The 14,964-nt window shown below is 37.4% G+C and overlaps 1 protein-coding gene across 1 annotated transcript in view; it reads left to right on the top strand.

The window, feature by feature from the left end:
* Positions 1 to 14,964, top strand: part of DIAPH2 (diaphanous related formin 2) — a 334,973-nt gene that overhangs the window by 139,969 nt on the left and 180,040 nt on the right. The window contains exon 22 of the mRNA XM_083422248.1: positions 4,850 to 4,979. Coding sequence (XP_083278374.1) covers positions 4,850 to 4,979 — 130 coding nt within the window. The remainder of the gene's footprint in view (positions 1 to 4,849; positions 4,980 to 14,964) is intronic.

Here is a 14,964-nt window from a genome sequence, read left to right as displayed (position 1 = left end):
TTGAATATCTTTAAATGTTGCTATAATGTTGCCTCTGGTTCCTGAATATTTACCTATACAGTCTTATTTCTTGGCAGATATTAGCTTGGAAATAATACTTTAAGAGCAGCTAACAAGTTGTTACCTGGCACTTGCCCCTCTTGCACAGGTGACCTTCTTATGCAAGTAGTGAGATGGAAGGTCTGTTTGTTAACATTGCTTACTCTTATAGATCAATAAATGTTTCTGCTAGGCTGATATGTGAACGTTCAACCCAAGGAAAGAATCCTGAATTTCACTGAAAAGTATCTGGTAGAGTTGAGACGGAAACACCATATTCCTGTGTGGCATCAATGAAGTTAATAATAAAATACTGAATTTTTCCGTGTATAAAACTATATTTTTTCCTAAATTTTTGAGGTTTAAAATAAGATGTCGTTTTATACATGGATAGTGCATAGTGCATTTTCTTAATTTTGAGTCCCCAATAATAGGGGGCGTCTTATACACGGGGGGGGGGGGTGTTATACACAGAAAAATATGGTGATATATCTAATACTGATTGGAAAGTTCTAGAAGTTTTTCTTAAATCTGATTAAAATATGTTTTGAAATATCCAGTTGAAAAATGTTTTATAAGGAAGTCTGCTCAACTGTGGATTCAAGTGGGGTGTTTGGGTACAATATTTCTTAGAAGCCCCACACAAAGTTTTGTTATTTACATTGTGAAATAGATAGAAAGCACTATGTAATCGCTTCACATATTTTGGGTTTTTTTCTTTTAAATTATTATTTTAAACCACAGTGAAAAATTATTTGGGTGAATGTAAAAGATTACAACATCATTTGGAAATGCATGTTATGAAAATGGTTACTCTTTAAATCTTTTTGTATACTGAGACATGTAGATGAATCAATCATGGATTAACCTGGTTTTAAGGTCTCCCTCCCCCATCCCCATGTGCACTGCTAAATTTGAAGTATGGGGAATTAGTCGCAACTATCTTGGTCCCAAATTTTACATACAGTATGTTTGTGTGTGTATTAAAAATTCTGTATGTAAAAATTGATATTGTCAACAAGATTGTACATATGTGTTACAGGGCATATAAAGCTACCCAATAGTTAATAAGTTTGTCTACTTTGACCAGCAGCTATTTAATTTTGAAATCATACGACTGACCTATAAAATTGTGAAGTAAATAGAGGAATCTATCCCTAGTTCTGTTCTTTGTCCTGTAGGATAAAGGCTCAGGGTATTTGATCTGGCCTGCTCTATATGTGCCCAAATGGACATTTGTTGGCCTGTTAAAAAATTTCCCGTTCTGATATTCAGTTGGCACAATTTAAAATCCAAGCTAAGTAAACATATCTAATGGGAAAAAGTTAATTTCCACAGATAAGTAACCCTTTTATGATCGGATTTAATTTTTAATATACCAAACTGAAAACTTACATAATTCTTCATATATTCAAAGTCCACTTTGGCTACTTCAGCAAAAATTGCTTCACAGATCTTGTAGTCAAAAATAACATTACAGGGGAAATTTAATAACTTAATATCAAACCGTTACAACTGGCCTTCTCAGTTCTGTAGGTCTAAAAAATAGTTTTGCAAAATGCTAGTCTGACATAAGCAGTAACACACACACACACACACACACACACACATTTCAGTATAGGATCATGGATTTATGAATATGTTATTTCAGAGATGGTGAACCAACAGTTCTAAGTAATCCATTAGAAGTGCTAGGTGGAAATCCAAGCAATGAACAATTACATCTCTGCAGTAGCTGTCTCAAATTGCTTCACCATGTAGCAAGATACAGTTTTAGCAATAAAAGGTTTGACATCGGTTCTAACAAACTCTTAGTATGATAGTTTAGTATGAATAAGTAAATGAAATTTTAAGTGTCTCAAAATGGGTGTGCCATAGAGTATTTTCATTAAAACAAAGTCTTAAGTACATAAGTGAAAGAACATGGCTGTATGAAATGACAATCCAGGACCCTGCCTTTCAGAGAACACCACCACTGGGATAATATCCTGCTTGGGATACTTATATAAGAGTCATGCTGTCTATATAAAATAGCACTGGGATTTTTTGATTACCAAGTGGGGTTGGAGAGAGAATGAGAACAGCAAAATTTTATATGCTAATTTATATGTGTATATGCAAATCTAGAAATAATTACTGTAATTTTAAAAGTAATACAAAACATCTTACCATAATGGGGAAGACCGGCCAAGTAACCTGTGCATCTTATAGTCTCATGCCCTTGCTCCCTCTTCTTATCATTCATTCTCTTTAAACTGGATGTGCACTGGAGAGCCTTTCAAATACAGTGGAGCCTTGGGTTACGTTGCCTCCGGCTTACGTCACCCTCGGCTTGCGGCCGGCCCAAACCCGGAAGTACCAGAACGGGTTACTTCTGGGTTCACGCACATGAAGCTTTTTGAAGTGTGTAGGTTAAGATGTTAAGAGGAATGTCTATGATAAGGATTACAGGGTGAAAATAACTAATTGTTAATGAAGCCTCATACATTTTATAATTGCACATTTGCAAAATCTGTCCTGCCTTCTTTTAATGGTTTACACTTCAGCCTGTTCCCATTCTTCACCCTAGCCATAAAACGATGCCCACAGATTTTGCTTATGTTGAGACCTGCGAGCTTTAGTAGCCATCTAGAAAACTGAGATGAGAATCTGTCATTTTGTTTTTTGAAAGAAACATAAGTTATTTCCATCGTAGTCTGCCATTATGTAGTGTACATACAGTTGTATTCATCAAATGCATTTTGCATTGAGGCCAATTAAAAAGTAACAGTTCATAATCATTAAGATATTTTTTTTTTAAGCAACTGAGTCAAAATGTCAAATGAAACTATAATTGTGCCACTAATATACGGTTGTAAGAATCCTCTGTAGGGTATAAATCAACTATAGGTTGCTGATGTGCCTATGAATACTTAACAGAAAAGGCAAATAACTGGAATGAAGATGTTGTTCCAGACACAGTAGGCTTGATGGTAGGCAGAGACTTGCTGTTTATTATTGCTTGCTAGTTCATTATAGTGGTGATCTGCAGCAGTGCTTAAGTGAAAGTCTATTTGCCATTGTTATAGAAACTCATGTCTTCAAATTATTCTAATTACGATCCAAGCTCAGGCTGATGTTTTTAAAACAGCCTCCAGTGCAGTTTGTTTAAAAATAAATCATCTATTACTGTTTAATTCATTGAATAAAAGTTCTCTCTCAACATTTTTCTTCTCTCCTCGCTACCATGCCCCACTTGTTTCCCATGTATTACATGTTACAAAACCAACAGATAGCACTTTAGGAAGAGGTTTGCAGTGAAAACCCCAAGTTTCAGATTAATGGATGCTATACATGAACACCTTGCCAAATACATTGCTTTGAAATCAGCTACCACAATGCTGGTTGTTTCTGCAAATCTGTCCTTAGACTGTTCTAGTTATGGAGCAGTGGGGAAGGGCATTGTTTAGTGGCAGATGTAGAAATACATCCAGGAAAGCATGTATTAAACCTGCCTAGTGCTAGCTACAAAACTAATGTCTTTATGTTGATTGCAAATCCTTAAAAATGCATTATCTTTCCGGATGTTATATTGCAGCATGTGGTGTTATTGAAGAAAGCGGTGATTTGTAAACAACCCTTGGCAGCGAGCACAGAACTTAATTTTGCTTAAATAAAGGAGACTGCCATTAGAATTCATGTACTGTATTGAGGCTGGCAAGCAGGAGCAGTAGTTTTGATATATGCACTGAAGCGTTCATGATTGTTGATTCACTGAACAGTTAATATTTATACAAATATGATACAGAAAGAAGCAATATTTGAGTGAAAGCAAAACTGCATTAGCAGTCAGGAGCTTACTACATCTTGTTGGTAGTTTTGAAGTGACTAGGTGCTATTTTTCACTTTGAGACATGTAATAGTGCGTGCACTCACACCGCGGTGGGGCAGACCATCAAGCTGAACATGTGGTTGCAAAACATCTAAGTATCTTGTCTAATAATCAAACATATAGTTTAGTACAGTAACCACCTTCATTTGGTTAGGAGAATCAGAAGTGTGCCATGAGCTCATATGGTCTAATCTTCCGCTTTGTGTGCAAAATCCTGCCTTTGGCTGATCAGATCTAACCATAGTGCACCACTACATCTGACTTATGCTAATGGTAATAATGGTTCTCTATCTAGAGAATTAAAAAAAATAAATATTTGTTGAACATTGCAGTTAGTGTTAGCCTCAGTGCAGACTGTGATTAGGAGGTCAGGAATGTTATTTTTTTCTTCAGGACCTAAATTACCGTATTTTTCACTCTATAAGACGCACCAGACCACAAGACGCACCTAGTTTTTGGAGGAGGAAAACAAGAAAAAAAATATTCTGAATCTCAGGCTGCGCAGTGAAAGCAGCAATCCCTCTTGCTGTTCTTGCTTCTGTGATAGCTGCACAGCCTGCATTCGCTCCATAAGATGCACACACATTTCCCCTTCCTTTTTAGGAGGGAAAAAGTGAGTCTTATAGAGCAAAAAATACAGTATGTTCAGTGCAAATATCAGTGAAATTCAAACATTCCAGTATGTAAACTACTTCTCTCTCTGTGTGTGTTTCTATGTTTGCTTGTTCTTTTTTCAGCCTGTGTAACCTAACCTAAGGATAAAAATCTTGTAAGACCACATTATGTGTCTAGTGTTACCTTGAAAATGGTGTGATTTAGAGCTGAAAGCAGATGCAGGACTGTGGGTAAAATGATGAAAATGTCTCTTTAAAAAGAACAGGAAATGTATTACTAAGGAATAATGCATTTCCCTCCTTATTTTTCTTTTTCCTTTTACAGATTAGAGATACTAAATCCTCTGATCAAAAAACAACACTGTTACATTTTCTGTCTGAAATTTGTGAAGAGAATTATCGGGACATCTTAAAATTCCCAGATGAACTTGAACATGTGGAGAGCGCAAGCAAAGGTATATGGCGAGATAAGGCACTAAGAGTAATTTGTATCTACTTAGGTGTGGAAAGTGCTTGGAACATTTCATTTTAGATTGTAGGATTATGTAACCTGTAAACATTAATAATCCTCGCAGATACATTTTTTCCCTTCTAGATGTTTATTGACCTAAGGAAAAGGGAGGAAATGTTTTTCTATGAAGCACTAACAGTAATAACACAGCATAGCACCTTGTAACATTGGTATCATTATAATGTTTAGCTTTCTGACTACCTTGTTTTATTATCCATATGTGCAATTATAATGCTCACAATGATGATTTTCCTTATCTGTTGCAAACCTACTTAAATCAGTATTAATTGCAGCAACATAATTTTGTAAAACATCTTTTCCACAACACACACTGTTTAATTTTGTAATAATAATAATAATAATAATAATAATAATAATAATAATAATAATAAAATAGATAAATAAAAAAACAAAAAACACTGATACAATATTGAAGAAGAGTGTTGTTAAATAGATATATATTTACATTAAAATATACCATAATACTACTGATATACTATATAGTAAAGTTTAAAAAGTAATAAAACCATCTATCTATCTATCTCTAGGTGAATGCACTGCATATGCAAATATATTTAAAAGCATTGAGATAAATGTTTAAATTTAAAAAATCAATTAAATCATTGCAATTTACCATATTAGCCTAAATAAAATTTATCCACAGCTTTTGAACTGCTGAGCAAAACTTGTAACTTTTTCTGTCATGAATTTGTCAGAATCAGACAATAAATATGTAATTTTTGATTGATCCACACCATCAAGTACTATGCTTAAAAATATATTCTGCCTTTGGTTCAGAATACAAGGAGCGGTATAGTAAATAATGATAAAGATCTTCTACTGCTTGGGCATATTTGTTTATTTATTTGTTTATGGAAGTTTTCAAATATCTAAACATATACACAGCCTTTTTGAAAATAGCTCTGCAAATATTTTGATAAAAAAACAGAGTAAAGATGTTTATACCCAATTGCTATTTTCACAAGTATTTGGACCGTATGTATTAATGGATAGTTGTTGGCATCCGTCTGTCTCGGGAGACATTGCAGTGTGCCTCCGGGGGCAAAATCAAACTGCTGGATAATCACAGCACCTGCTGCGGCTGCAGAGATTGGTAACTCGTAACTGCTGCCTCCCATGTCCAAAGGATAGCAGAGCAATATGTTTGGCACTAGCTTGGCTGAAGGAGTTGCTGGAAGGAGATGTAGAAGGTGCCATCCAGCCATATTCGGGACTCTACTCTGGATTTGTGTAGGGTTTACTCCTTGGCTTTTTCTTCTCCTGAAGATATCCTGCAAGACTGCAGAGGTTTAGGGTCAGAGTTTTTCTTCTCCTAGATGGACCATATGGGGTGTTAGGGGAGGGGTGGTACCTCTGGTGGGGGACACACCGTGCACCTTCTGGGGTAGTTTGTCCAGCTTTGGTCCCCATCCTGCACTCAGCTCTTGCCACATTTGACAGTGGGCACACCCCTGGAAGTTTGACTGGCCAGCTAAAGCAAGTGAGGGTAGTTGATGGGTCTCAAACCCTCACTGACTTAGGGACTTCACCCCGCACATGAATTGAGTAGATGATACCAATAGTGGGTCCAACAGTCCAGAAGGTGGTTTCTACATGGAAAGTGAAGAGCAAATAGGGCTTGTCAACCTGTGAAGGTACTGTATAGTAGCCCCCATCTAATCTAATCGTTTGTAAAGAAATAGCACACAATGTCTGAGAAGCAGAGTCGTGCCACTGCATCTGCCCCATAGTGTTTTATTATTACATTGTTGCATGCCTGGGCCCTCATCATCTCTGATATCTGAAGAAGAGACCCTAAACATGAGCTGCTGCTTGTGTCTAAGAGTTCCATTGAGTGGTTAGCAAGGGGAGAGCTTAACAACAGGCCCAGGTTTGAACAACATTCTAAGCCAAATCTTGGTTTGTTCAGAATGATACAGGGCAGGGAGGCTAAGTAGCTGCGAGCTCCTCTCAGAGGCAAAGCAGGGTCCCAGTATGCAGATCAGGGCTTGTGCTTAATTTCCCTTCACTAACAGTTTTTTAGTTCCAGATCATAGTGATTTGTATCAGAGCAAATTCACTCCTGACTGCATATCCCAGAATCAAGAATGTTACTTTTACCAAGTTTCAGACAAAAATGATGTCAGTGATAATTCACAAAGTATGTGTGTGTGTGAGAGAGAGAGAGAGAGAGAGACAGACAGAGAGACAGTGACAGTGACAGAGACAGACAGACAGAGACAGAGAGAATTCAAAAGCAAGTAAAGAGCTAGGTACTTAAATAAATACTAAATATGTTTTTGATAGATCCCGGCTAACTGATTAGTCTACATGGTAATCATATAGTTTCTTTTTATTTTTAAAATAAACTTATAAAAAAATCTCTTTTACAAAGCCTTACTGGTTACTAGACATGTTTGATAAATCCTTTATTGGTTTTCTCCTGTGGCTAACACTTTAAGTTGCAGCTTTGAGGATTTTTTTGCAGTTTGATTTAAAACCTCTAGTGTGTGAGAGGTCAGCTCAAGGGATTGAACTAAAAGGGTTGGTGAAGTTTAATTAAAACCATTGCATCAGTAGGAGGGGGAAACATTTATTAATGGATCTGAAGTTCCTATTAATCCTAATTTTTTGTATAAATCTGAAGTCGGCTTTGCTTCAGTTAAATTTGTTCCGTTCTATAAGATAAAAGCTAGTTAAGTTTTCTGTAAACAGTGTTAACTGATAAGCAGCATAAATTATTCCATACTTTAACAACTAAACTCAGGGCTTTAAAGTCCTCTATGCACTAATAGGTAAGAGGTATTCATACAATTCTTTCCACAGCCACCACTGTACTGCACATGAAGGAAATACCTGGAGGAGAGCCTCTGAATGTGATCTCATGCCTTTTATGCAAAATTAATTATGTATAGGGGGAAAATACTTTTTTAACTTAATAGAAATCTAGAATTCTAGAGTTGGAAGGGACCCAGAGGATCATCTAGTCCAACTCCCTCCAATGCATGAATATGTGGTTGTCCCACACGGGGACTGAACCTCCAGCCTTGATATTGTCTGCACTGCACTCTAACCAACTGATCTATTATGGATTTAAAATATTTTTTTAGAAGGGTATAAAAATTGTATGGGAAATTGGAAGAAAAGGACAACAAAGTTTCAGATAGCACATAAGATAACCCATCCTGTATGAGCAGCGTGGAAGTCATGTTTTAATATGAAAAGGTCAGGAGATTGAGAGAATAGATAATAAACATGCCGCAATCATCATTAATCTGTTCTTAAGCCCGAGCTTCCCCCAACCCCAGAACAGGCTGCTGTCCGCAAGCCTTGGGAGCCCGGCGGGAAGTCGTGCCGGGCTACCGAGGCTTGCAGAGAGCTTCCTGAAGCCTGGAGAGCGAAAGGGGTCGGTGCGCACCGACCCCTCTTGCTCTCCAGGCTTCAGCGAAAACCTGCATTCGCCCCATAGGACGCACAGACATTTCCCCTTCATTTTTGGAGGGGAAAAAGTGCGTCCTATAGGGCGAAAAATATGGTAGTCCAAATGGGGCTTCTGACAAACAAGGCTGAGCTATCAGTGTTTGCAAAGGAACTCAGATTTGCAGAAGTACAAATGAAAACAGCTGACTGAGAAATAAGCATGTTCAGTGGTCATCAGGAGCAATGAAATGTTGAGTGTCATTTGGAAAAGATAAATTTGGAAACTGAAAGAAGTTGGGAGATAGAATTGACCTCTTTGCATTGCTAGCAGCCATAATATTCTAGAGCATGGCATAGCTAGCTGGAACCTTAAATGGGAGCAATTGTGTTAGAGAATGAGAATGTATCACCAAATTTTTGTTTTACTGCTTGTGGTAGCATTGTTTACACATAAGATGTCATTTCCCAGTAATTAGTTTTATTCTGCTTGTGTTGTTAATCCTTGTTTTAGTTTATTACTGCCCTTTTGTTTGTAATTTTTTTGGGAGTTGGTGGCTTTGAGTTACTATCCCTTCTGAGTTTATCCCTCCTCAAACACGGGAATGAAGGATAGTCAGGCTATGCAATAGTTTAGGTAAAACACTTTTCTCCTTACTCCATAGTGGGGTATATTTGATGTGACTTAACTGGATATCCATAACCCATGAAAATATTAACTGTTCCTATGGGAGAGGACAATGAATTTATAGTTGACATCCACATATATTTCTTTCTTTGAATGGCTTTTGGGACAGAACATTTTAACTAACAGTTGTTTCTTAGGACTTTGTAAATTGATAACAATTCATTTATGTGCATACATCCTGATGCATGCTCTCATGTATTTACATTATTCATAAGGTTTTCACCAGTTAAGGTTTGAGGAATAATGCATAGATATTATTTTTTGTTTGGTGAGAATATCTATCTAATTGGTTTTAAGTGCTTTTAGTTTCTTTTTATTTCTCTGTGTGTAATTTTATTTTTTACAAACCTTTATTGTGGAGCACCCTGAGATATTATGAAGCAGTGTGCAAATGCTGTAAAATAAACTAATAATTTGTTGTGAAAGTATAGTTGTACTCACCTGAAATGTAGTTTTCCTATTCCCAGTACTAGGTCAGCAGGATGCTTCCACCCCTTTGATCAAAGTCAGGGAGCGAAGTTTTAGAGGTACAGCTCCCATCATGCAGTTCTGCTGCAGCCTTTGTCATGTGCAGACAGTCGCTATCAGCTCCTGTTGATTTCATCAGGTTCCTCCCTTCTTTGGCACTAAGACCTTTAATAGCAAGAATAGCTTAGTCATTGTCTTTTTTTCACTTTATTTTCTTCTGTTTCACTTTGCCTTTATTCCTTTTTTTCTGGAGCACCCTCCGCCTCTACTCCTGCTCTCAACTTTTTAAAAGGCTTTATCACTGCCCCCCAACTCAGCAAAGATACAGGGTAGGTTCAGTTAAAGTTTCAGGTGAGTACAACGGTACTTTCACAACCCCTTTCCCTGGTTGTGGCTATGTATATCCAACCAAGGATATATCAGTGCAAACAGATGCAATAATAAATTTATTTGTCCTTTAGATGCAGCAAGAGCTTGCTTTTCTTGCAACAGAATAACATTTCTACTCCTCTGGAAGGGAATAATAATAATTATATGCTTTTTGTCTGGTTAATAAAAGTGAATAGTAGTCCAGAATACTGTGTTGTGGAGCTAAGTGGTTGTGATGGCCATTGCTGCAGATATATATATATATATATATATATGCAGGTTTTGGTGTCCTCGGGTGTCTTCCCGTGTAAAAGTTGGGGTGTCTAGGCGACGTTTCGACGAGGTCTCACTCGTCATCTTCAGGCTGGTGCTTTCGGCTTCTTGTTACTGGAACAGAGCTCTGTTCCAGTAACAAGAAGCCGAAAGCACCAGCCTGAAGATGACGAGTGAGACCTCGTCGAAACGTCGCCTAGACACCCCAACTTTTACACGGGAAGACACCCGAGGACACCAAAACCTGCATTCCTGTACCCGTGAAAATCTACGAAAGCATATATATATATATATATATATATATCTTTATATTTTATTTTATAAATGGGCAAAAAAAATGGTGACAAGGTTTGGCTTTTTATAATTTGATTATACATCAGGGTGGGAAATATTTGATAAATGTATGCCCCTTATCTTTTCTACCACTGAACCAGAGGTTTGAATTATAAAACACTTAGGATGGTTTCTTTTCAAAGGCTTAAACTGTTGCAAACCAATTAACTGTCACAGTTGTTGAGTCATCCTGTATTGAAATGCAGTCGAGAGAAAAGGTGGGAAGAGGTAATTAATATCTTTCAATGAGAAATATACAGTAAAGGAACAGTAATCAATGGTGCATTGTCATGTAAATGACACTTAATGACATTGATAGAGGAAACATGAGTGGACGTTTCAGAGTTCCTTGGTATAGAAATGTCAGCAAGGAACTTCAAGGACGGCTTATTTGTTCAATTTAAACTTTTAATATATTTGTGTATTGGAAGCCTTCAAAGGATGCTCTGTTCAGGATAATTTAATGATAATTAAATTTAATTTTGTTGCTATGAATCTGAAGACAGTGCATATAAAGAAACCATAAGAACAAGTTAATATTTTGTGTTTCATAATTGGATTTTTATTTCTCAATTTTTGGTGATACTGCTTTGAAAATCCTTAATACAGTAAAAATGATTGGTGAGGTGGGAAGAAAAAATGATTAAAAGCACTTTTATGTTATTGGAAAAGCATGTATTCTCCACTTTAAAAACAACAACAATATTTCAGGCATTTTCAAAATAATGATGCAGTAAAGATTAGCTGAACTGAAGGTTCTCTACTTGAAGAAGGGTGTTTACTGTGTCACTGATTGTACCTGATTAGACTAGTAACTGGTTCTTGATAGTGAAAGATTGGACATGGGTTATGGGGATGAAACACAACTCTCATTGCTGTCATTCTTCCTCCTGCAAACTCTGCCCCCTCCCCTGCAAAGCAAAATCAGTCTCCTGCACAGCAATAATAACTTCGGTTTTAGTGATGGCTCTTGAACAATGAGTAGTGGTGAGAGATAAGGTAACTTAAAAATAAGAAGAAGAGTGGAATTGGGATGACCGCAGCATCTTGGCCATCTTCTGAATATGACCAATATAATAATTTAAACTGAGTTGGGGAAGAAGTTTTTCTCCCCTTTTTTCTAATGTGTCGCTATCTGATTCTCTTGGCAGCAAAGAGTTTGATTTCTTCACCCACCTCTACAGCATTATTTAAATTACAGTGGGTAGTGCATCACTTAGTATTTCCCCTTTCTACAGCTTTAGAAGGCTCTTGGGGAGGCTGACTCCCCCCACCCCCAGGTTAGATCTCGCCACTCTACCTCTTTGTGGCCATGTGGTTGGCTGGTCTCCAGTTCAGCTTTATTTTGTTTTCTGAGGCTATCTATTCAGTTCTGCCTATTAGCTTTAGCTACCTGCCCACCTCAACCAACATTTGGTTTAATCCTCTTAAAACATCCAGTAGTTCCAGCTGTCTTAAGAATCTCTTTGCATGCTTAGTGAATTTTCTAGTCGGATGGAACTCCCTTACTGTTTAATTTACACCTGGGACTATGCATGGTCATAGCCAGGATTTCTGTTGGGGGGAGGGCAGCCAAAATTGTTGAGTTTTTCCAGGAAATCATGGGTAGATATATCCCCCCAAAGAGAACATTTTTGTGGATCTAGGGAAGGCATCACCTCCACCCTTAGCTACATGCATGAGACAATGACAGCATCCAAAAGAAACTTGACTTCCAAGGTGAGCACACCCTTTAGCTACAGAAAAGGAATGAGGGTGAGGCCATCAGGAACACACAGAGGAGGGTTGGCTGTATTATATATTTTTGGACCAAAGGATCTGCAGGGGTGGGGAACTTATGTGGAAAAGAAAAATTCTTAGGTTGTCCCGAATCAAAACATGAAAGCCGTGAACAAATTTCTGAAAAATCCCTTATACAGTAGAATAAAGTAGGTGGCTGAAGGATAGGTTCTAGACCAGAACAAGATGAATGGGAAAAGTTATTTTGTGAAACTCTGTAGCTGGACTACAGCAGATATTTCATTGGTCAAGGCGGGTTTGATTAGTGAAAGGAATAAAGTTTTGAAAAAGGCAGCAGAAATACAACTCCACAGAACATAGACTTTGTTTTCTCATTTAAAATAGTTAAGCAGGGCAAGTGGGTGCGGTTTATGATGAAGTTCGGGCTTGTATATTTAATTAAGGGTCCTCATCACTTGATTCATGCTGTACCATGTAGTTTTATAGACCTCTAGATGCTATTCAGAAAATGGCTACAATTTATTATTGTTCAGATTGTTGTTGTAGTTTAACTGTGTCACCTGAACTGACAGGAATCAGGTCAGTAGCAGTAATCCTTTAATTTATTGGTTTTGCCTTTTTAATGCAGTGCTTATTGTAGGTCTTCCAAATAGTGTGTGCCTTGCTTTGAATGGCTGGATGTTGTAATGCCTTAATTAAAAACCATAGCTGTGTTGTCACTATTAAACTAGGGCTTTTTGAACTCAAGTGCTCCCTTTCCCCACTGTCTTTTTTATTTTCACTGGGAGGAAGAAACAGTCCTTTGATATCTGAAGGGGGGTGGGAACCAGACAAAACCTGAAGTGCTAATTAAACTGTTGTGGAACAGTATTACCCTCTTTAGTTGTACACTGACAATTTTAAAGCAGATTCATTTAAACAGGCCTTCTAATGAGAATGCACTGGACCTCTTTATTATTATTTTTCTAATTCAGTGAACAAATTCATTCCTGCACATCTTAAAAATGCAAAAGAAGCCAATATGTGCACAAAAAAGCAAAACTAGGCAATATAAAACCAACCCCCACAGCACACAATCCAACATGTGTATGCACACACAAAAAGCATTTCTAACATGAAAGTTTCATTAGTACCTTTATGAGGCTACAGATAAAAGACCTTTCTCAAGGAGCTATGTGTGAGATTAATTCATATAGAAGGTTGTATAGCAGGTAACATTTTTTTTTAATCTTTAAAAATCGTAAGTAAGGCATTTTTTTTTTTAAAAAAATGGAACATTTTTAGAAATCTAATATTATCCTATGCTGTGTTCACATGTGGAAGCTTCTTGGCAGCTAGGCTGTAAAAAGATTTTTCTTTTTCTGTAGAATTCTCTAGAGTTGTAGAACACACAGTAGTTGTGTGTTACACTGAGTTGCTTTGCATATTATAGTAATCCATGAGTAGCTAATGCACGCAGCTTGATCCCTCCACCCTGCCAGGAGCATCTCATGGCTTATTATGACATGCAAACCAGCTCAGTATAAACAATTGTGTGTTCTACAAGCTTAGAGAATTCTACAGGAAGAAAACAGTTGTAGCATACTTGCCAACAAGTGCTAAATGTGTGAAAGCATGCCTAGTTAGCAAATTACTACAGTTTTTAAAAGGGGGGCCAGACTTCTTTCTCCTGGCTGGAGTGAAGTGGGAGCAACTAAGCAGCATGCTTTATGGTAAGATTATTGTGCTATATAAATCAGTTCATCGGCAGACTAACACAATGTATTAGTCTGTCAAGAGTCCTTTCCTCCTCTGATTCCACTTGCAGATTAAAAGGACAGTGCTTTATTATTTGGGATGGATTTCCAATTTTTCAAATAAATGTAAATTCAGTACAGTGGTACCTTGGGTTACAAACACTTCATGTCATGCATTTTCGGGTTGCGCACTGCGCCAAACCTGGAAGTACCGGAACGGGTTACTTCCGGGTTTCAGTGCAGAAGCGCCGAATCATGATCCGCGCATGCGCAGATGCAGCACTGCAGGTTGAGAACGCTGTGGGTTGCAAATGTGCCTCCTGCATGGATCACGTTCGCAACCACTGTAGTGGAATTCAGTTACTCCTTCCATGGCCTGATGATTATCAGCTTGTTAGGATGCAGAGGTGGGCTTTTTTGCTGTTGATAACAGTGTTATGTAATGCACTTTATATACAAGGCCACACCTGTATTGGTATTCTGCTGTTATTTCAAGATGCTCCTGCATAGAGACATTTCTTTGGTCTCTGAACCTGAGTCATGTTTTCATGTCTGTGGTTTTTTAATAGGATTTATTGCATATTTTAATTAAGAATCTTATATTTAATGTTTTAATAGGATTGTTTAATTGTATGGCTTAATTTTGAATATGTGAGGTGAAGCTCTCTGGTATAGAAGCTGTCAGCCATTAGCTGCATCTAAATTCCAATTTGAGGCCACCACCATTCTGAAGCTAGGCAGGTCCTAGTATGTTTACTGCCTGGATGAACCACATGTACACTGCCTGGTGTTTCATGATGGAAGAAAGATGACATGTAAATGCAATCAATTTTCACAGGTGTTATAGATGAAAACACAATTCAGTAATTTGTATATTATTTATTTAGAACATTTTAACCCTGTTC

Source organism: Podarcis tiliguerta (assembly GCF_965153285.1).
Source record: "Podarcis tiliguerta genome assembly, chromosome: Z".
NCBI classification, from domain to species: domain Eukaryota; kingdom Metazoa; phylum Chordata; class Lepidosauria; order Squamata; family Lacertidae; genus Podarcis; species Podarcis tiliguerta.
This window is presented reverse-complemented; position numbering and strand designations above follow the sequence as displayed.